Here is a 21,602-nt window from a genome sequence, read left to right on the forward strand (position 1 = left end):
ACACACACACACACACTATATATATATATATATATAATAAGCATTTAGTGTGAATGCATATTTAAATCAGTGAAATATCAACTGATATTGTGAAATAGCAACTGATAGAGGACCAGGAAGTCAATACCTCTAACACTGGCCAATAAATCATTTTCATCAAATATACTGAACATCAAAAGAAAGTTATCACTTTCATTTTTTGAAATGTGCAGCTTTACAAACACGATTCTTCAATTGTAATGGCTGATTATGTAACGGGAACTTCACTTCTATCACCTGGTTGATCAAGAATGGCATGCTTGAGTGGTTCTGTATAGGGATCTTTCCCTTTAAATAATGACCCTCATAATGAAATCCTTCAGTTCTCATGGTTAGACATTCATTTACTGCTGTCTGTAGTCACTCTAGAGGCTTCTGAAAAGGAAAACAACAAGAAAATTCAGATGCCACGCCTGACATCTGAACAACGTTTCAGGGCAATTGGGATGCTTGAGGCTGGTGTAAGCCAGCGAACAATTGCCCAATGCCTTGGTTGCTCACAGCCTGCAATTTCCAACCTGGCCAGGCATTATTGTGAAACTGGAACTGTGAATTATTGTCCATGAAAAGGAAGACCACGGGTAACCACCCCAAACCAAGACCGCGGGATTGTGCTGCAGCATCTTCGTGATCGTTTCCGCCCTGCGACGCAAACAGCTGCAGTGACAAAAGGTCGCCACAACAACCGCATCAGTGTCTCGACTGTGCGGAGGCACTTGAGAAGTCGGGGCCTGGTGGCAAAACGTCCTTGCAGAGGTCCAGTGTTGAACGCAGTGCATCGGCGGAACAGACTAAGATGGTGTCTACAGCATCGCCGCTGGACACAGCAACAGTGGAGTGCAGTCTTGTTCAGCGATGAGTCCAGATTTTGCCTCCATGCTGCTGATGGGCGTCAACGGGTGTGTCGCAGAGGTGGGGAAAGGTATGCATCATGCTGTATTCGCCAGATAAATCGTTGGGGAGGACCCAGTGTGATGGTATGGGCCGGCATTTCCACCCGTTTCAGGACACCTCTGGTCGTCATCGAAGGCAATCTCACGAGTCAGCGTTATGTCAATGTAGTTTTGAGACCTCATCTGCTGCCATTTCTCCAGGCTCATCCTGACATCGCAGTTTTCCAGCAGGACAACGCTCGACCCCATGCTGCTCGCCTGACCACCAACTTCCTCCAGGAACAGGGTGTTGAAGTGATGCCTTGGATGCCTTATTCCCCTGACCTCAATCCCATTGAGCATTTATGGGATGAGCATGGTCGACATCTTGCATCAAGGAGATCAATGGCTGTCAATCGGCAAATGCTCATTCAAGGCTTGCAGGAGGAGTGGGACAGACTTCCCCAGGACCGCATCAGACGCCTGGTACAGAGCATGCGTCGGAGGTGTACAGCCTGCATCACAGCTCAGGGAGGACACACGATATTGAGGACTGTTGTCATTCTGTCCTTGACTGTTAGGAGTGTTGTGTCCTTCCTGTGTCATTTTGTTTTGACTGTATTCAGGTGCGTGCCTTGGTGTTGCAGTGCTGTGACTTTTGTTGCACCACCCCTTGTGATGTTCATGCTTTTTGTTTTTTGTGATTGAGGCAACCTCTTGTTTATTAACATATGTTTAGTAAAGATAGCTGAACTTTACATGTGCTCAAATATTTTTCATTTTTGCGTGGAGGATTTCAATGAGTGTCCTTCTCAAGATTTGATAAGTTTCTTTTGATGTTGAGTATATAATTATAGGTGGGCTGGATAGCTATTGGGACACTGATTCTTAATCTGTTTAAGGTTTTCCTTCAGCACATATAGAGTTTCGTGTAAGGCAATAACCTTTTAAATTTGATCGCTCTCATCATGTAAACTAGACGTGCTAGAGAAAAACCTCAAACAGATTTGGAATCAGCATGGACAACTGGTCTAGAAAAGTGTGTTTACATATTTGATGAGAGAAAAAAGTTTGAATTTCTTGAGCAGTATTGTTAGTGCATTTGTTCTATGAATCATTTATAGACCAAATATTGTAGGCAATGAATATGTGCAAATCTGGTGATATTTATTTTATAGATTTTTAAAAATTAAATACTGAACTTCAAAAGATTATTTGAAAACCTATAAAGGAAAACCTAGAAAAAGGCATGAGCAGAAAAGGCATCTGCTGTTATATCTAAAGTGTGTTTCATCATGCAGAGACCAGACTGGTGTCATTTTCAGGAGTTTTTTTCGAGTGTGGGTGGGGTTGGGGGCGCAAGGTACAAATTCTCAGCTTTTGAAAGAGTGAGGAGACAAAGGGGGAAATGGGAATGTACAGACAGTGGTGCCATAGTTACAAACAGGAAATGAGGGGAGATAGAAGGGAATGAAACACAGTAACCTTGCAGAGGGTTGAATTAAGTGGAGTTAATGGGGGCATAACATATCGTGGATAAGGATGGGGCAATGATATCAGATTATGGTGCACCACAGGCTTGAAGCCGTGGAGTGGGAATGAAGAGTTTCCAGAAGGCAGTTCCCCAAACAGCAGAAAAGAGAAAGGAAAGAGTGGAAGTTTGTAGGAATACGGATTTTGGAAGTTTCACCAGGAGTGCTCGAAGAATGTGTGCATGCTGGAAGTGCTGGGGAAGGTCAGTGGACTAAGTAAGTAGAGGGAGATAGATCACAGGAGAGGAAGTAAAAAAACAGAGGCCACAAATCTGCCTGTATTGTGACAGCAAGAGGCCTTGTATTTCGACCTCCTGTACGAGATGACAATAATATTGAGAGGTTTACATTCCACAGATTCCAGGAGAAACAGGTGTGATGTTGGGGCACCAACCCATAGAGGAGAGCAGTACTCCTTTGCGCTACCGACAAAGGGTTTGTAAGCTGAGTAATTCTGATTTTTCAAGGAATGACATTGCACCATTGAGTATGCTCGGTCTGCGACTTGCTTTGAAAGGTAGTTTTTCTATAGCGTCAGCTTTGGAGAGGTCATGGCTGATGTTGAAACTAAATGTTCGAGAGACTGGACCTCTTCCATTGGCTGACCATGATAGAAACAGATAAGTGAGTTGATTTACCAATTAAACTGTGAGCTATGCCCCAGCATTGAAAGACATGTTCCATTCATCAGACCAACATCTAATCAATTCCAGATCAGTTGAGAGTGATGCAGCCGGGGCTGGTAATATATCCTAGAGGTATATACAGTTGCCTCTAAGCTGCATAGCCTGGGTTTGGATGTAGGCCCAACTTTAAACCCCTCACCTTAGTGTTTCACAGGCAAGGTGATACATCATGCAATCTGTGTGCCGTCCCTTGGATGGTTGATAAACTGGACGGTGTCATTGGCAAAGTGTAAGCAAGTTATCGCCGACACAATTGTTGAATTCCCAATGCCTGTCACTTTCAACCGAATGTCAGACCTGGCCAGCCGGTTCCTGAAAGTCGTGTGCCAAAATAATTCCCTGGTTGACTCCACAGGAAGAAGGGAATAATTGTAGCTGTTAAAGATGTAGTAGCAGCAGCAACAGCAGCAGCACTGGTTGTAGTAATAGTAGTAGGAGTAGTAGTGCGTGGTGCAGTTGCCATCTTCCTGTCAATGGTTGGTATAATGTATGACACAATGTCGAGTCATTTGAGAAAAGGAAGAGAGTGTTTTCCAAAGCATCAGAGAGGTCATTTATGTCAGTAAGTAAAAGGACAGTGCCCAAGACACTGGCTTGGGCCACTCCAAGTTCCAATGGGAGGGAAGAGGGAAGAGCTCCATTGATAGAAAGGTGTTGCCTACATGAGTGGAGTAAGCAAGAACGCCAGGTATAAAGGCAACCTTTCAACGCCACAGGAAGTGAGCTTGACAAGCAGTGCAGGATGCCAGACTTTGTCAAATGCCCGATATACATTCAGGGAGATGATCCTGACCTCTAGTTTGAGATTTAGGGCCTCTAACAATTGCTGAGTGAGAAGCAGCAGCAAGGTGTTGTCAATAGTTGAGTAACAGGGAGGGGATTCCAAAGTGATGGTCAGAGAACAGATTGTTATAAAGGAGGAAAGACTTGACATTGACAGTAATGTCAAGACAAGATTGTGTCATACATTATACCAGTGACAGTAATGTCACTGGGACTTACACAATCTGTCAATTTCCCGACCCGGATCTCAGTCAACGGAGCATCTTCTCTTCTGGACTTGGTTATGACTAACTTCCCTGAAAATGTCTGCTGCTCTTCTTCTGCTCCAATCGGTTCTTCTGATCATGTGCTTGTCAAAGTGGACATCTCTCTGGCCATTCTCAGAGAGCCTCCTCAGCGTCGACGAGTCTGGCATTTCACTCAGGCCGACTGGGACGGTCTTCAAGCAGCCATCAATCGTCTGGATTGGTCTCCCATCTCCACTGCCTCTGACATCAATTCTTCCTGGGAATTCTTCCAAAGTAAATTGGTCTCTCTCATGCACAGATTTATCCCATCTCGTCTTCAGTTGTCATACCCTTCCTCCCGTCCATGGTACACGGAATCTTGTGATGAGGCTATTGCCCAGAAACAACTTGCTTTCGTCTCCTGGAAAGCAAATCCAATGGAAGGAAATCTCATTTCCTTTCACAAAGCCCGAAACAAGTGTGTGTCCACCCTCAGGGGAGCCAGGAAACAATATCTCTCCGTTCTCAGGACAGAACTCTCTTATCTGTCTCCCTCTTCCAAATCCTGGTGGCATCTGGTCAAATCTGTTTCTGGTGTTTGTTCCCCCTCCATCCCCTCCCTCACCTCAAACGGCCACACGGCTGACTCCGCACGTTAAAAAGCTGAATGCCTCAACTCTGTGTTTGCCTCTAAATCCTGTGTCCAAAACCCATCCCTCTCTGTACCCACCGTACCCAATCGTACCCAGCTGCTCCTGGATTCTGTGTCCTTTCCTCCTGACAAGGTGGAAAAGTTTCTGTCAACCCTCGACTCTCATTCTGCAACTGGACCTGACGGCATCAGCCCACGGGTCCTAAAATCCTGTTCTTCCGCTCTTTCACTCCCTCTCACTGTTCTCTTCACCCTCTCTTTTGCTCAAGGTCATCTGCCATCTGCCATCTGCTTGGAAATCTGCCAACATCACCGCTTTACACAAAAATGTGCAAAAACAGATCCCAGCAACTACAGACCAATCAGCCTTCTCCCAATTATCAGCAAAGTCATGGAATCCATCATTGCTTCAGATATGAAATCTTTCCTCTTCTCCAATGGCTTGATCTCTGAGCATCAATTTGGTTTCAGACCTTGTCACTCTACTCTGGACATGCTGCTTCTGCTTTCTCAACAATGGATGGAGGTCCTCAATGCCAAACAGGAAATTAGAGCTGTCTCCCTTGACATATCACGTGCCTTCGATAGGGTCTGGCACCCAGCTCTGCTCACCAAACTCTCCTCTTTTGGTATCCATGGAAATCTCCACGCATGGCTGGCGGACTTCCTCTCTAGTCATAGTCAACGTGTGGCCCTGAATGGGTTTCTCTCATCTCCTCTTCCTGTTCAGGCTGGAGTTCCCCAAGGCAGTGTTCTGGGCCCTGTGCTTTTTCTGGTCTTCATCAATGATCTCTCTGACTCTTGAAAATCCTCTCTATCTCTTTGCTGATGACTCTACTCTCTGTCACTCCATTCTTCATCCCTCAGATCGGCAGTCTGCAGCCTCCTCACTCTCTGCAGACCTGGACAAAATCACAGACTGGGCAAACAAGTGGAACATGTCTTTCAATCCTGACAAATCTCACACTCTTACGATGTCTCTCCGAAAAGACCGACTGGACAACCCTCCCATCCACTTTCTGAATAATCCTCTCCAAGAAGTTCTGTCACTCAAGCTGTTGGGTCTCACTATCTGCCATGATCTTTCCTGGGAAAACTACATTTCAAATCTGGCCTCCAAAGCCAGTCGCCGACTGGGCATCCTCCGTCGTGCGAAGTCCTTCCTTGGCACACCTGAGCTCCTCACCACATACAAGGCTTTCATCCGCAACTCAATGGAATACTGCTCTCCCCTCTGGGCTGGTGCTCCTGCCTCACACCTCGCTCGTCTTCACGCTGTTGAAACCAAAGCATTCAGAATCATTGGAATCTCCCGCGATGAAGCTAACTCCAAGGGCCTCTCACTCACTCGCCGCAGGCAGGTTGGTGGTCTTTCCCTCTTCTACCGATTCCTCTCTGGCCTTGCCCCCCCCCCCCCAGCTCTCTCTGGGCTCTGTCCCGCAAATATTCCTACAGGTCGCACAAGATCTGCCTGCAACCCTCTTATGGTTAAACTGCCAAAATCAAGACTCTCTGCTCACCTTCACTCCTTCATTCCTCTTTTCTCCCGCCTCTGGAACAAACTTCCTCACTCTCTTCAATCCCACTCCCTCTCCAGGTCTTTAAAACAGCTGTTCACCACCATCTCTTATCTTCCCCCATCCAAAACCTTGATCTTTTCTACCCCCGCTAATCTCACCCCAATTCCACTTTTTTGAAATCTCAACTTCTGTCCTGGAAGTCCTTGGTGTCGTTGTGTTTTATACTTCTCCCACCCCCCCCCCCACCCCCTTTCCACGCCTCCTCCCCCCAAGCCCTCTCCCTCCCACACATCTCCCTGCTCTCAAATGTTGTGTGCTCTCAAGTGTTTGTGTGTTTCCCCTTCTCTCCCCATCTTGTCTTCCGCTCCCTCTTTTTATATATTTTGTTTGTCTGGTTGATTTGTTTGTGAAGTAAATGTCAGCTCTTTCATGAGTCTCGATTCAGTATACAAAAAAAAGAAAAAAAAGATGGACCACTTTGCTAATAATTAGAAGTTAGTTTACTGACCTGTAGTTGAGAGGATCTGATTCCCCATGCTTATTGTGAATGTGAATGATGCTGGTGGACTGTAGGCGGCCAAAGGAGAAAGACAGGCTGAAGAGAGCACAAAAAGGAGAAGCAAGAGCTGCAGAGCAGTGATTCAATGTGGTGCATTACCGATGAAGAGTCGATGCTGGACAGAATGTTCTCCCCTTTCTTCAATATGAAAGACACAAAATCAAGAAGGCACTGGGTACAAGGGCGTAAGATGGAGACAGAGAAGGACTGGTTGGGTGCACGAGATTTGGAGGCAAACACTGAGTTGAGATATTCTGTCGTGTCTTGAGCGGAGTCGGAGGTGGAGGAGGAGCTTGCACCAGAGTTGGACTTGACAAGGCACTACCAAGACCTTGAGTAATGAGACTGGCTGGAGAGTTTGGCTTTGATTTTAGCAAGATTATGTTTTCTGCCTTGCCTAATAATGACTCATATTCGTGAGCTTTTCAGAGTATGTCAACCTTGTCCTCAGTTGGGTTAACATTTCATATTGAGGAATCAAGCTGCTTTGGATGAAACTCACTGCAGTCTAAGGCCCAAATAATGGATAGTACAGCTGCAGACAGGATGGGATAAACTGGTGCCCCTGAAGGAGAATAAGGTTCTGTGAATGGATTCCAGGGAGGAATCGATATCAGATGGTTTTTGAGAAGGCAGCTCCATCATTTTGTGAGCGGGCAGCTTGCAGTTCTGGCCAGTTGGCTTGAACAAACAACGATAATATGTGACGTTGAGGTTGCACTCAAGTTTGTCATTACAAGTTTGTAATTGCCATATGTCTATAAGAGAGGAAGCACCAGTTGCAGAAATCCGGATTGGAAAATTTACAGATTGGGTCAGAAACAAAGTTGCAGATGTCAGAATTAACCCTTAGCTACAATGCTATGGTTGGTTGTTGCAGAGCTAACACTTATCCAACTGGCATGGAGGCAGCTGAAGTCGCCACAGATATTTATCTACATATTTAGCATGTATCTCAGATAGGTATGGGTTCTACAATATGTATCATGCCTCACCTTGGTTGTGGCGATGCTATTCACAAAGCTAACCTGTTGGAACCCCTTCTCGCTGAGGGTAAGGCACACCTCCCATCGATCATTCACACTCTCATGCACAACTTTGAGGGGGTTGCCAAACTCATCAACTTTGTCCTTCACGTAAAGGTCCACATAGCTCCGGAAGCCAGAAACCTGAAGGAAGCAAATCAGTGAATGATAACCACAATGATCAGTCCTTTAGAAGATAGCTAGCAATTTGGTAAAAAAATGTTTAAAATTGCTAAATAAAAGCATATGAATTTGTATCCTGACATCTCATCTGCAAAAAGGCAATTACTGAAAATCAATGAAGCTCACCGGTAGCCTCTTTCCGTTGAGATACACCTTAACACCTTTACACGAGCCAGCCAGATCATAGGCCCTCCTCGTCAACAGTGCCACGGTGTCTTTGTCCAACTTTTCCATCTGGAACTTGGCCAGGTCTGGCTCAAAGCTGATACAGGTGAAATCTATGCCTTCAAATGGCTTGATCCTGGGCTCACTGGTCTTCTCCATGTTGTTGGTCCAAGTCTGGAGTGAAAAAATATCGACAAAAAGACCATGGATGACCTGTTGCTTACTATCTAGTCATGTTTGTCCGTTTGGAAGCTAAAAGTAGGTGATCCAAGCAAATAGAAAAAGACTCCCAGTAAGACAAATGCATTTGAGACGAGAGACTTCATAGAACACGATTCCCCGCACATCATTCAAGTATATACACAGGAGGGCCTACACAGTGATTACGTTCTTGAAAATCCCGTGAACTGCAAATCCATGATGGGCAAACTTAGGGGGTAATGGGGAAAATAAGGTTAGGGAGTTCAACTTTAAAATTTATCCAAACTGTACCCTTAATGAACATGTTTGTGCATTGCTTTTGTGCGATTTAGTTTCATAAATTAAAGGGTTATTGAGAATGTAGCATTAAGTAATATTTGATGGTATTATCATTTAATTTTGTATTCAGCCTGTGGCTGCTGGTTGCATCATTGCTGGGAGCGTGGCTGTGTCGCTGATGCAGTGCACCCTGGTTTGAGTAAGATGGTACTTATTTTGCTGATCTTCGAAGGATGACAGGCTGAGTCAACCCACCTGGTGTTCATTCAATGGCTTCACACGTGCTCACATTCAAGACCATAATATCTTAAACCAGCCACCTTAACCGTTAAGCCAACACTAGGTGTATCTTCCTGCATTAAGAACATTAAATAAAGTTTCTTTTCTTGTGTTATCAAGATCATGAAATTTACTTGTAATAATATTGATGATAAACTTGATCCAATAATGTGATGGCGATGTTGATGATAGCAAATGAAAAAGAAGAGCCTGGTGTTGGCTTAACGGTTTGGGTCCTGGCTTGGGATCTGAGGATCCTGGGCTCGAATCCCGGTCGATTGCTGCATCAACACCAAGGGGGGTTGACTCGGCCTGTTCATCCTTGTGAGGTTGGCAAATTGAGTACCAGCTCACTGGTAATTGGGACACTGCATCAGTGGCACTAACGAGAAATGATGATGAATGCTTCCAGAGAAATTATCCCACCAGCAGTCACAGGCTGCATACGAAAACAAACCAACAACAACATGTTAATTAGGTGAGTAAATGTAGAAAATGGTTTGCCAACCTGCGATTATTCGAGAGCATTGACTGTGATATGCAAACTTTATTGCCACAATAAAGCGAATCCACCAAGGGAAAACCCACGAATGGCATCGGCCCTGCTGTACTTCAATTTTAATAAAATAATGATTTAAAAGTTCGTCATAAAAAACCGGAAGTTTAGCACTACTGACGCAGTCTAAAACACCAACCACCCTTATACACTGTAATAAGACAACGTTCAGTTGCAATTTAGGAGACCAGTACACCTGCAGACTCCGAGAGGGGCAGGAAGGGTCATTCCTCTTTGGGGTATATATATATATACGTATATATAAATACTAGCAGAAGTACCCAGCATTGCCGGGCAAGGGAGGGGGAAGGGGGAAGGGAAGGGAAGGGGAGGGGAACGGGGGGAGAGCGAGCCCCTTGGTAAAGCGAGCGATTTTTTTTCATAGCGTCATAGCGTTTCATAGCGTCATAGCGATTTTTTTTTTCATAGCGTCATAGGGTCATATCGTTCATAGCGTCATAGCGTTCATAGCGTCATAACGTCATAGCGTTCATAGCGATTTTTTTTTTCATAGCGTCATAGCGTCATCACGTGATCGCTCTGAGCGAATCAGCGCCCACCTGCTCTGATTCTGTTGATTCCGTGCGCTGAAATGCGCTGAGGTAAATATGAATAAAAAATATGGATCGTCAAATATTTTGAGTTCGGCCATGTTCGTCCCAGGCTCAATGGCCATGTCTATGCCAAATATCAAGCACGTAAGCCTCTCCGTTTAGGAGTCTATCGGTAACATTACACACACACACACACACACACACACACACACACACACACACACACACACAAACTGTGTTTTATATATATATTATATATATATATATATATATATATATATATATATATATATATATATATTACAGTCGATCTATGGTTGGATCTCAAGAACATTGGGTGTGTGTTCATTTCCCAAGTTTCATTGGGGAGAGATCGCCAAGTGGTTTAAGCATTTGAGCAAGCACTCCATTCAAAACCGTCAAAGAACAGCTGGCTTAGCAAGCACTACCTAGCTGCTTGGTAAATGAGCACACCCCGGTCTTCCTCTCTTTCAGTTTCGTATCAAACAGCAAGAGCAAGTTTCAAAAGTTCACTACGAAAAATGCCATGTTAGTGGCAGGAAGGGCCATGTTATTAACCCAACATTTGGGTTATATAGAGTACAGTAGATCTTCACTCAGTTCTGTAAGTAAACCTTACTTCACGGATGTTGGGATTCCTCCAAATTTCTTCATTTAGTGTTATAAAGAGCATTGGCGACTGTTTAAAAAGCTAAGCATACGTGTTTGTGGTTTATAATATTTTTACTTCCTGTAGAAGCCGTTGCTCCCACAGAAACGCCATTATAACTACTAGTGCCCTACTGTAAAGCCGCAATGAGCCGGCAAAGCCAAAGCCTCTTGCCACTATTTTACCCCATCACTATGGCATCAGTAGGTTAGGTAGTTGGTAGTAGGTAGGTGTTGTGGGTGCCGTACCTAGTTCGAAATGACACCATTTGCATTCTGGATGAGATTAAAATTTATAAAATTTCCTTCTTGTTAATTCGGTGAATTCCATCTCAACTTCGGATATTTCCGGCCGTGAAAAACTATCCCCTACGGCCGCGAGATTTCTAAAAAAGAATTCTTCGTCAATTTTAGAATATTTGACGCCGTTTTCAGCCTCCGAAACGCAGTAAAAAGCTTTTTTGAAATATTTTTTCAAATTCTCGAATCTCATTGGTTCCGGTGTTTGGTGACGATTTTCGTTGAAGATAACCAGGGCCCGTGCGGGCCCGGGGAACAAGGTTGGTCTTAAAGTATTTTAATTACAAATTAGAGGTGCATAAGATTGTGAACCAAAAAAAGACAGGTGAAACAAACTCCTATTGAACCTTTTCGCAATTTTTTATGCATACTTCCGCATCCGCAAGATGGCGGCCTCCATGGAGCGATTTGGTTTTTTAAATATTTTTTCAAATGCCGTAAACTGGGGCTACTTTGAACATTTTTTTCCTTTCCCATAGAACCCTGGCTAATGTAATAAATATATCTCACTCCTTTCATTACTCAAATAGGGGGACTGAATGAAGCTAATGATAGCATGCATCAAAACTGCTTAGCTGTGCATATAAATTTTTTTTTTTTTTAAAGAAATTAGGTGTTCACAGTAACCCCGCGAATGGGGCTACTTTGAATCTGTGTGAATTTGCTATACATAGTCAAAGGAAGCCCTCTGTTGGGGTGTCATTGAACGCTATAACTGTTTTTAAAAATAAAATGAATCAAAAACAACATTTCAGAAAACTTTTTTTTTATAATACCGGTACTGGATATCAATTTTGGATTGTGAAAAATTTGAAAATCGGCATAATGAGGAATATGACACCATTTTATCATAAAACTTCCGTTAACAATTATATTACTTGTATTGCGCTTTACCAAGGCGATACAATCACAAGAAACATGTGAAATTACAGTAATACGGTTCCAATAGTGAAGAACAAATCGACGGAATGGACGGTGCAAAATAACCCTTTGTATCGAGGTCATATCACATTGGGGTATGTGTCCCCACCCTCCCCTCCGACTGCATTTTAAAGTTTTGCAGTTCCTTCACATTGAATGTAAGTCCACCCCTTCTTTCCTCTTTTGGGGGACTCAGCAGTCTAACCAACTGGTTTACAGTAACATTACCCTCATCAGGTACGGATGGCCAAACAAATTTATTGTCAACTTTCTTCGATGAGCTCATGAACTTCATAGTGCATTCATCTTCATCGACTATCACTAATTTGGCCACATAAAATTTTACAGAAGTTTTCACTTGGAATTTTACAACATAATAGTTGCCAATGGATGGTACTATGTCATCTGGCAGGACTTCCTCTTCAGACTCGATGCTGTCACTTATCTGATCCTCGCTTTCTTCTACTTCGCTTGATTCTGTCTCTGCGTCATCAATGCTGCCATCATCACTCTGTGACCCATGACTGATTATGTCATCGATGGCATTGCTGGTTGGTTCCTGTAAGTCCTCTGCACTTATGCTTTTCCCCGGCTCTCCAGATATTTGCTTCCTTCTCTTTTTGGGAGGATCTTGCTGGTCTCCAACCCCACGCATATTCTTCAGAATCCCTACGACTACTTCTGACACCGTTGTAGGTATGGCAGCATCATTTTCGTCACTGTCTGGTAGCCGCTTAATAACCCTGTGTCCTAGAGTGGGGTGACGCTTCATGAAATCATTTGCCCAATCAAATGATGGAAAATTATTGTGGAACTGCGCCACCATTCTCCCTTGTTTTTCCAGATAGGAATGTGCCAACATCCGGAGGTCTTTTAAATCAAATGGAAATCCCCAATCAGCGACAATCTTCAAATGATCGGCAAAAGCCTGCTCCTCTTCAATAGTGAATACTGTAGGATGTCCGGGTTTTTTGGTATGTTTTCCCTTGAGTTTATTGTGCAGTGTTCTCGCTGGAATGTTGAATGATTTGTGTGCCTCTTTGGCTCATTGTGCCTTGCTCCACTGCACGGACTGCCATATGTAGTTGCTCAGTTGTGTAGTTGCGGTACTGCCTGGAACCTTCAACCCGTTTGTACGTTCGGACCATGTTTTACCAGATCGGATACCTGAAAATGAACACGTGTCGGGTGAGGTATAGAATACAGACTTTAATATAATACTTGTGCTTACAGACATCCAAAGAACAGCTTTACATTTGTCAATCAATGTATTATTTCCTTGGTGTTACACGATTTTCTATTACCGGGGTTACTTTGAACACGTTCACAATAACCCCGATTGTGACGAAAACATGCATGGGTAATGGTCAATTGACCCCTGTGATCCTATACCCAAACCATATTGACTAAGATTTGGTACCCCAATAGAGTAATTATTACTTAATATTATGTTAGTATTTTAGGAAAAAATGAGTTATACTTACAAGTCAGGAGGTGAAAGTTTAAGACAGTTTGCTGCATACCATGTGCTCAGCATGAGGTGTCGGCCATTTTGAATCAGGCTTGGTCAATATCATTAATGTCCACATTTTTAATAATAAACAAACACAAAATCAATTAAACGAAATAATATCTTGTTTTATTTAAAACTTTTTTATTATTAACTAAGTACTGTATATCATAAATCATTTTCTTACGTGTGTGATTCAAAGTAGCCCTGTGATTCAAAGTAGCCCCAGTTTACGGTGCTCGAATATCATTGGTTCCAGTGTTTGGTGACGATTTTCGTTGAAGATAACCAGGGCCCATGCGGGCCCGGGAAACGAGGTTGGTCTTAAAGTATTTTAATTACAAATCAGAGGTGCATAAGATTGTGAATCAAAAAAAGACGGGTGAAACTGAAACAAACTCCTATTGAACTTTTTCGCAATTTTTTATGCATACTTCCGCATCCGCAAGATGGCGGCCTCCATTGAGTGATTTGGTGCGTCAAAGCTTGGAATTCTCAAAGGATCCAACAAAAACTGGTTTTTCAACATAATTTCAACATCGCGGGATTGAGATCTCGCGAGATCACGTCTTTTCGAAGCTGCTCCATGCGCTCACGCTTTCGAAGCTAAGTGATATTTCTCAATTGTGTTTTTGTCGAGACTGTATCTATCTTTCGGTGTGTGTACCTATAGCGTATCTTTTGGAAAATTTTCGGTGCTAATTTTTCGTACATGTATACACAATCGTCGGTTAATGGTATCGAGTATTCTGCGGCCTAGTACTCGTAGGCTTAGACTACCGTACCGTCTCCGACCTTGTGGTTTTGTTTTTCTCTCAGCGATTCGTCGAATGCGCTGAAATTATTTTCGTTCTCTGTTTCGTACCAGTCGTTCACCCCGTACCTCCTTGTTTAATATCTGTACTCACAAAAAAAAAAAAAAAAAACCCCAAAAAAATATTTCCTTCCCAGGTCTTATTCGTTTATTTGTTGTTCTTTTTGTTCGTTCGTTCTTCGTTCGCGATCACGCGGTTAGAAATGTATAATCTCTCCCCTGAACAACTATTTTCTCTCATCTATCTATAATTCCAGTAATCTCTGTGTGTATGTGTGTGTGTATGTGTGTGTGTATGTGTGTGTGTGTGTATGTGTGTGTGTCTGTGTGTCTGTGACCGCTGTTTCTCGACAACCACGGGTCCGATATACTTGAAACTTGCCAGGTATATTGCTGGGGACCTGAGGATGTGCCTTTTCAAGGTTTCATATTAATCGGAGAAGTAGTTACCGAGCTATGGCGATTTCTTTACCAAACTCCGCAAGCCGTTCGCTTTGGACCAAACCATTTCATGTAAATAGAGGGGGGGGGGAGGATTGTCACCGTACTCGCAAGCCGTTCGCTTTGGACCAAACCATTTCATGTAAATAGAGGGGGGGATTGTCACCGTACTCGCAAGCCGTTCGCTTTGGCTTTGCGAATGGACCAAACCATTTCATGTAAATAGAGGGGGGGGGGATTGCCACCGTACTCGCAAGCCGTTCGCTTTGGCTTTGCGAATGGACCAAACCATTTCATGTAAATAGAGGGGGGGGATATAATTTTAGATATATATATAGTACGGGCATGCCCTAGTATATTATAACACCCTTTTCTTCTTTTCCTACAAAAGGATGCTTTCGTCTTGCTCACCAAATCTATTCATTCCAAAAAATATATGTAATACCATCTCTTACAGTTCCTCCTTTCTACATTCCCTAAACTATCCAGAACTCCATCCCTCCTCCAGTGTCCTCAAACGTATTTTTGACTCGAAGGTCTCAAACTCATTTTGCAAAAAATGATCGTTTCCCATGAATCGTACACTTTTCAAAATCCAATCTCACCCCTCCCCTCCAAATCCTCCCCATCACCCATCCCTTTCAAATCTCCCCCCTTGCCCCTTCCCTCCCCTCCCTCCTAAACTCCTCCCACACCCCTCCCCTCCGAGACTCTCCCTCACTCCTCCCCTCCTAGACTCCCCTCTCACCCCTCCTCCTCAAAGCATCCTCCCTGCTTCTTCCTCCTTCCAACTTTCACCTTCATCTCCCCAAACCTTCTGCCTTGCTCTTCCCCCTCCTCAAATAACACCTCACTGTGCCTCACCCAATCTCCATCAAACCTTTTGTCTGCCCCATTCTTCCCTTTCTCCAAGCTATTCTGAAATCTCTGACACACCTTCAACAGCTCTCCCTACCTCTTCCTCCTCTTCCACATCTTACCCTACCCCTCCCCCCCCCCCCCTGTTCTGGACCCGATGCTCCCCCTTCCTCTTCATTAACGGTATGGACCTCAAACATCCGGGGCCTTCGCTCAAACTTGACTGACTTCTCCATACAGGTTGCTTCTGACAAACCAGATGTGATCTGCTTAACAGAAACTTTCCTCCTTCATGATGTCTCTGATGCCTTGGTATCTCTCCCAGGTTACTCCCTCCTCCGGTATGATAGACCTGAGCCTCGTCCTGGAGGTGGGGTTGCTATCTTTATAAAAAACTCTCTTCCTCACTCGCCCTCCACTGCCCTCTCTCCACCTCACCCCCAGGAATACCTTTGGCTACGGCTTCCCCTTCGCTCCCACCTTTTGTTCATATGTGTGTTGTACCGTCCACCAATCAGCGATGACTCCATCTACATCTCACTGTCTGATAATATGGACCAACTTCTATCTACCCATCCCAACTCTCTCTTCCTCATATGTGGTGATTTCAATTGTCACCATGCCAGTTGGCTGGGTGTGGGTACCTCTCTCACCAGCCATGGCTCTTCAGCAAAGGACTTCTGCGACTCACTGGGACTGACACAATCTGTCAATTTCCCGACCCGGATCTCAGTCAACGGAGCATCTTCTCTTCTGGATTTGGTTATGACAAACTTCCCTGAATATGTCTGCTGCTCTTCTTCTGCTCCAATCGGCTCATCTGATCATGTGCTTGTCAAAGTGGACATCTCTCTGACCATTCTCAGAGAGCCTCCTCAGCGTTGATGAGTCTGGCATTTCACTCAGGCCAACTGGCATGGTCTTCAAGCAGCCATCAATCATCTGGATTGGTCTCCCATCTCTACCGCCTCTGACATCAACTCATCCTGGGAATTCTTTCAAAGTAAATTTCTCTCTCTCATGCACAGATTTATACCATCTCGTCTTCAGTTGTCATACCCTTCCTCCCGTCCATGGTACACGGAATCTTGTGGTGAGGCTGTTGCCCTGAAACAACTTGCTTTCGTCTCCTGGAAAGCAAATCCAACGGAAGGAAATCTCATTTCCTTTCACAAAGCCCGAAACAAGTGTGTGTCCACCCTCAGGAGAGCCAGGAAACAATATCTCACCATTCTCAAGACCGAACTCTCTTATCTGTCTCCCTCTTCCAAATCCTGGTGGCGTCTGGTCAAATCTGTTTCTGGTGTTTGTTCCCCCTCCATCCCCTCCCTCACCTCAAACGGCTTAACGGCTGACTCCGCACGTGAAAAAGCTGAATGCCTCAACTCTGTGTTTGCCTCTAAATCTTGTGTCCCAAACCCATCCCTCTCTGTACCCACCGTACCCAGTCGTACCCAGCTGCTCCTGGACTCTGTGTCCTTTCCTCCTGACAAGGTGGAAAAGTTTCTGTCAACCCTCGACTCTGATTCTGCAACTGGTCCTGACGGCATCAGCCCATGGGTCCTAAAATCATGTTCTTCTGCTCTTTCACTCCCTCTTTCTGTTCTCTTCACCCTCTCATTTGCTCAAGGTCATCTGCCATCTGCTTGGAAATCAGCCAACATCACCGCTTTGCACAAAAAAGGTGCAAAAACAGATCCCAGCAACTACAGACCAATCAGCCTTCTCCCAATTATCAGCAAAGTCATGGAATCCATCATTGCTTCAGATATTAAATCTTTCCTCTTCTCCAATGGCTTGATCTCTGATCATCAATTTGGTTTCAGACCTGGTCACTCTACTCTGGACATGCTACTTCTGCTTTCTCAACAATGGATGGAGGTCCTCAACGCCAAACAGGAAATTAGAGCTGTCTCCCTTGACATTTCACGTGCCTTCGATACGGTCTGGCACCCTGCTCTGCTCTCCAAACTCTCCTCCTTTGGTATCCATGGAAATCTCCACGCATGGCTGGCGGACTTCCTCTCTGGTCGTAGTCAACGTGTGGCCCTGAATGGGTTTCTCTCATCTCCTCTTCCTGTTCAGGCTGGAGTTCCCCAAGGTAGTGTTCTGGGCCCTGTGCTTTTTCTGGTCTTCATCAATGATCTCTCTGACTCTCTTGAAAATCCTCTCTATCTCTTTGCTGACGACTCTACTCTCTGTCGCTCCATTCCTCATCCCTCAGATCGGCAGTCTGCAGCCTCCTCACTCTCTGCAGACCTGGACAAAATCACAGACTGGTCAAACAAGTGGAACATGTCTTTCAATCCTGACAAATCTCACACTCTTACAATGTCTCTCCGAAAGGACCGACTGGACAACCCTCCCATCTACTTTCTCAACAATCCTCTCCAAGAAGTTCTGTCGTTCAAGCTTTTGGGTCTCACTATCTGCCATGATCTTTCTTGGGAAAACCACATTTCCAAGCTGGCCTCCAAAGCCAGTCGCCGACTGGGCATCCTCCGTCGTGCGAAGTCCTTCCTTGGCACACCTGAGCTCCTCACCACATACAAGGCTTTCATCCGCAGCTCAATGGAATACTGTTCCCCCCTCTGGGCTGGTGCTCCTGCCTCACACCTTGCTCGGCTTCACGCTGTTGAGGCCAAAGCTTTCAGAATCATTGGAATCTCCTGCGATGTAGTCAACGCCGAGGGCCTTTCACTCACTCACCGCAGGCAGGTTGGTGGTCTTTCTGTCTTCTATCGACTCCTCTCCGGCCTTGCTCCCCCAGCTCTCTCTGTGCTCTGTCCCCCCAATATTCCTTCAGGTCGCGCAAGATCTGCCTGCAACCCTCTTATGGTTAAACTGCCAAAGTCTAGGCTCTCTGCTCACCTTCACTCTTTCATTCCCCTTTTCTCCCGCCTCTGGACCAAACTCCCCCACTCCCTTCAATCCCACTCCTCCCTCCAGGTCTTTAAAACAGCTGTTCACCACCATCTCTTATCGTCCCCCATCGAAAACCTTGATCTTTTCTACCCCCGGTAATTCACCCCAGAGTCCTTGCAGTGTTCATATGTTTTAATCCTCTCCCACCTCCCCCCAAGTCCTCCCGATGTCCCTGCTCTCAAATGTTGTGTTTGTGTCCTTCCCCCTCTTCCCCCTCTCTTTTGTGTCCTTCCCCCTCTCTCCCCATCTTGTCTGCCTTGTCTGCCATCCCTTGTTTTTTGTGTTTTGTGTGTCGGTTTGTCTTTTTGTGTGATTAATGTTAGCTCTTTCACGAGCCTCGATGTTGTATACAAAAAAAAAAAAAAAAAAAAAAAAAAAAAAAACGTTCGTGGTCATTCACAACACCGGCTCTAAGCTATTTATACATGTTATCACTGCAGGAAAAACGCCTTGGGTAAGTGGGTCATTATTCGTATTAATATTGTTTTGTAATAACATTAACAATATGCGATTATAATTAATTTTGTTTTTAAAAGTGTCTTTGGAAAATCGCCACGATAAAGCTAATTTAACATTGATATACACCTCAATGTGCAACTCCATTGACGGCAATGGCGGGCAAACTCGCTCGGGGGAGAAAACCCCTTTGGGAGGGGGGCAAATGAATGCGCTACAACCTTCATTGTGTAACCCTTTGTCATCCTGTCAAGTTTGGTTGAGATTGGATAAGTAACGACGGAATGTATTGGCGTCAAAAACTCATCAGACACAAGTGACAAAAGGCGTATTTTAGTATGATGGTGTTGATCACCATAAAACGCAGCGTCAATGATGATTGGGCATGGCCAAATCGGCGGCCTCTTTTTCACCCCGATATGCATGCCACGTCCTCTGAATTCAGAGCCAATATACGGTGTTCCTCGATCATAAACCAACGATCATAAGGGGCGGATGCAAAACAATTGTTTAACCCTGCAATTCGCTTTGCGTGCGGTACTGTATTTGACATACATCCTGATCAAGACAAATATGTTGAAAACAAATGCCAAAAGAATGATCCCCAAAATCCAAACTGCGGTTTACTCAGTATATATCCTTTCGGGGAGTGGTGAGCACTCAAATCACAGCTGCTGATTGGCTGGGTATACAACACACAATGTACCCGTTTGTGATTGTTAGCCCCTGTCAGACTTAGTCCGAAACGGGGAGCTTATGGATTGGGTCTCGTCCCTCCATGCATCCGCAACCATATCTCGGAGATGTATGGACTGATTTTAGTCAAACTTGGCACAATGACAATACATGGGAGTATACATACGCAGAAAATTTTGTTTTGTAATCCGACCAAAGATGGCCCACTGACGGCCTTTAACTCCGTACAGAAAAATTACTAAAACCACATCTGGGGCTATGACATTTATGTCTCTTCCTTCTTGTTTTGTATTGTACTTTAACACAAGTTTTAAGAAATGCACCAAACTGAAAAATATGAATTTGCTTAATATATAATATGATGCCAATGAACCTTTTCTCAAACGTAAAGATTAATGATGCACTTGATATATATATATATATATATATATATATATATATATATATACAGGGTGGTCCACAAACCCTGGGCACATTTTGAAGAATGATACCTGCAACAAACAACTAAGTTTATTATTGTTCTTTAGTGAAAACAAAACATGATTACTCGTAAATGGATGTGACTGCTTCAACACACACAAGCATCACGTAATACACAACAGGGTGAGGTGCATCACGTGATGTGGATCGGGGTGAGCTTCGCTCACTGTGCTGCACGCGTTTGTCTTTGCATTAGTTCAGTTCATTGTGAATTAGACGCTCTAATATGACGGAGGATATCGTGAGACAGAATATTATCGCTGTACACTTGTATTCTGTATCTGGAAATTCGGCTGAAGTTCACAGACAACTTGTCAAAGAATGTGGCACTGACGCAATTAGCAGAAGAACCATTGGCAGAATAAACAAGCAGTTTGATGAAACCGGCAGCATTCTTCCAAAACAGTCACCAGGTAGGCCTCGTACTGTTCGAACTGAGGAAAGCAGAGCGGCCATTCAACAACAACTCGACAGTAACACACCATTATCAACTCATCGTTTATCCAACGTCACCAACATAAGCCGATCATCGATTCGAAGAATACTAAAAGACCTTAAAGTGAAACCATACATACCCAGATTAATTCACCAACTATCTGAGGATGATTTTGACAGAAGCGTTGAGGCATGTGAGACATTGCTTGGATTAATGGATATGAACAATGATTTGCAGAACAGGATCTTGTGGTCAGATGAATCCAAGTTTACTTTATCTCGTTCTGTGAATCGACATAATAGCGTGATATGGGCAGTAGATAAGCCACGATTTACTGTTGGGCACAACGCAGAGAATCAAGCTAGTGTGTCCGTCTGGGCAGGCATTTCTTCTGGAGGCATTGTTGGACCAATATTTTTAGAAGAATGTGTGAATGCTGCAAATTACGTTCTAATGTTGGAGCAGCTATTTCCACTCAATGATGGCCAAATGTGGTTCATGCATGATGGTGCGCCTGCTCATTATGCTGCCAGTATACGCCAGGCCCTTGATTTGAACTTTAAAGCCAAATGGATTGGCCATCGTGGTCCTGTTGAATGGCCGCCGTGGTCTTGTGATTTAACACCCCATGATTTCTTCCTTTGGGGTTTCCTCAAACACAAAGTATATGCGAGGAATCCTACGACCCTTAGAGACTTGAAACAATTCATCCGTAATGAGACTGCTGCCTTAACAACTGAAACATGCAGAACTGTGTGTCAGAGTGTTTCGTCACAGCTACAGCTGTGCATAGACAATGAAGGAAAGCAGTTTGAACATTTGAACTGATCTGTTTCATGTATATTAGACTGATTAGACTGTTTAACGAGTAATCATGTTTTGTTTTGCACCAAAGAACAATAATAAACTTAGTTGTTTGTTGCAGGTATCTTCGTCAAAATATGCCCAGGGTTTCTGGACCACCCTGTATATATATATATATAA

General features: G+C 44.2%; 1 protein-coding gene across 1 annotated transcript in view; it reads right to left on the reverse strand.

The window, feature by feature from the left end:
- The window catches only part of LOC137415052 (DNA topoisomerase 2-beta), a 287,321-nt gene that overhangs the window by 137,124 nt on the left and 128,595 nt on the right, over positions 1–21,602 (reverse strand). Inside the window, exons 8-9 of the mRNA XM_068100610.2 lie at positions 8,205–8,417; positions 7,866–8,039 (exon numbers count right to left, since the gene is read on the reverse strand). Of these exons, the coding sequence (XP_067956711.2) occupies positions 7,866–8,039; positions 8,205–8,417 (387 nt within the window). The remainder of the gene's footprint in view (positions 1–7,865; positions 8,040–8,204; positions 8,418–21,602) is intronic.

The sequence above is a fragment of the Myxine glutinosa genome, chromosome 12 (assembly GCF_964187855.1).
Source record: "Myxine glutinosa chromosome 12, kmMyxGlut1.1, whole genome shotgun sequence".
Lineage (NCBI taxonomy): Eukaryota > Metazoa > Chordata > Myxini > Myxiniformes > Myxinidae > Myxine > Myxine glutinosa.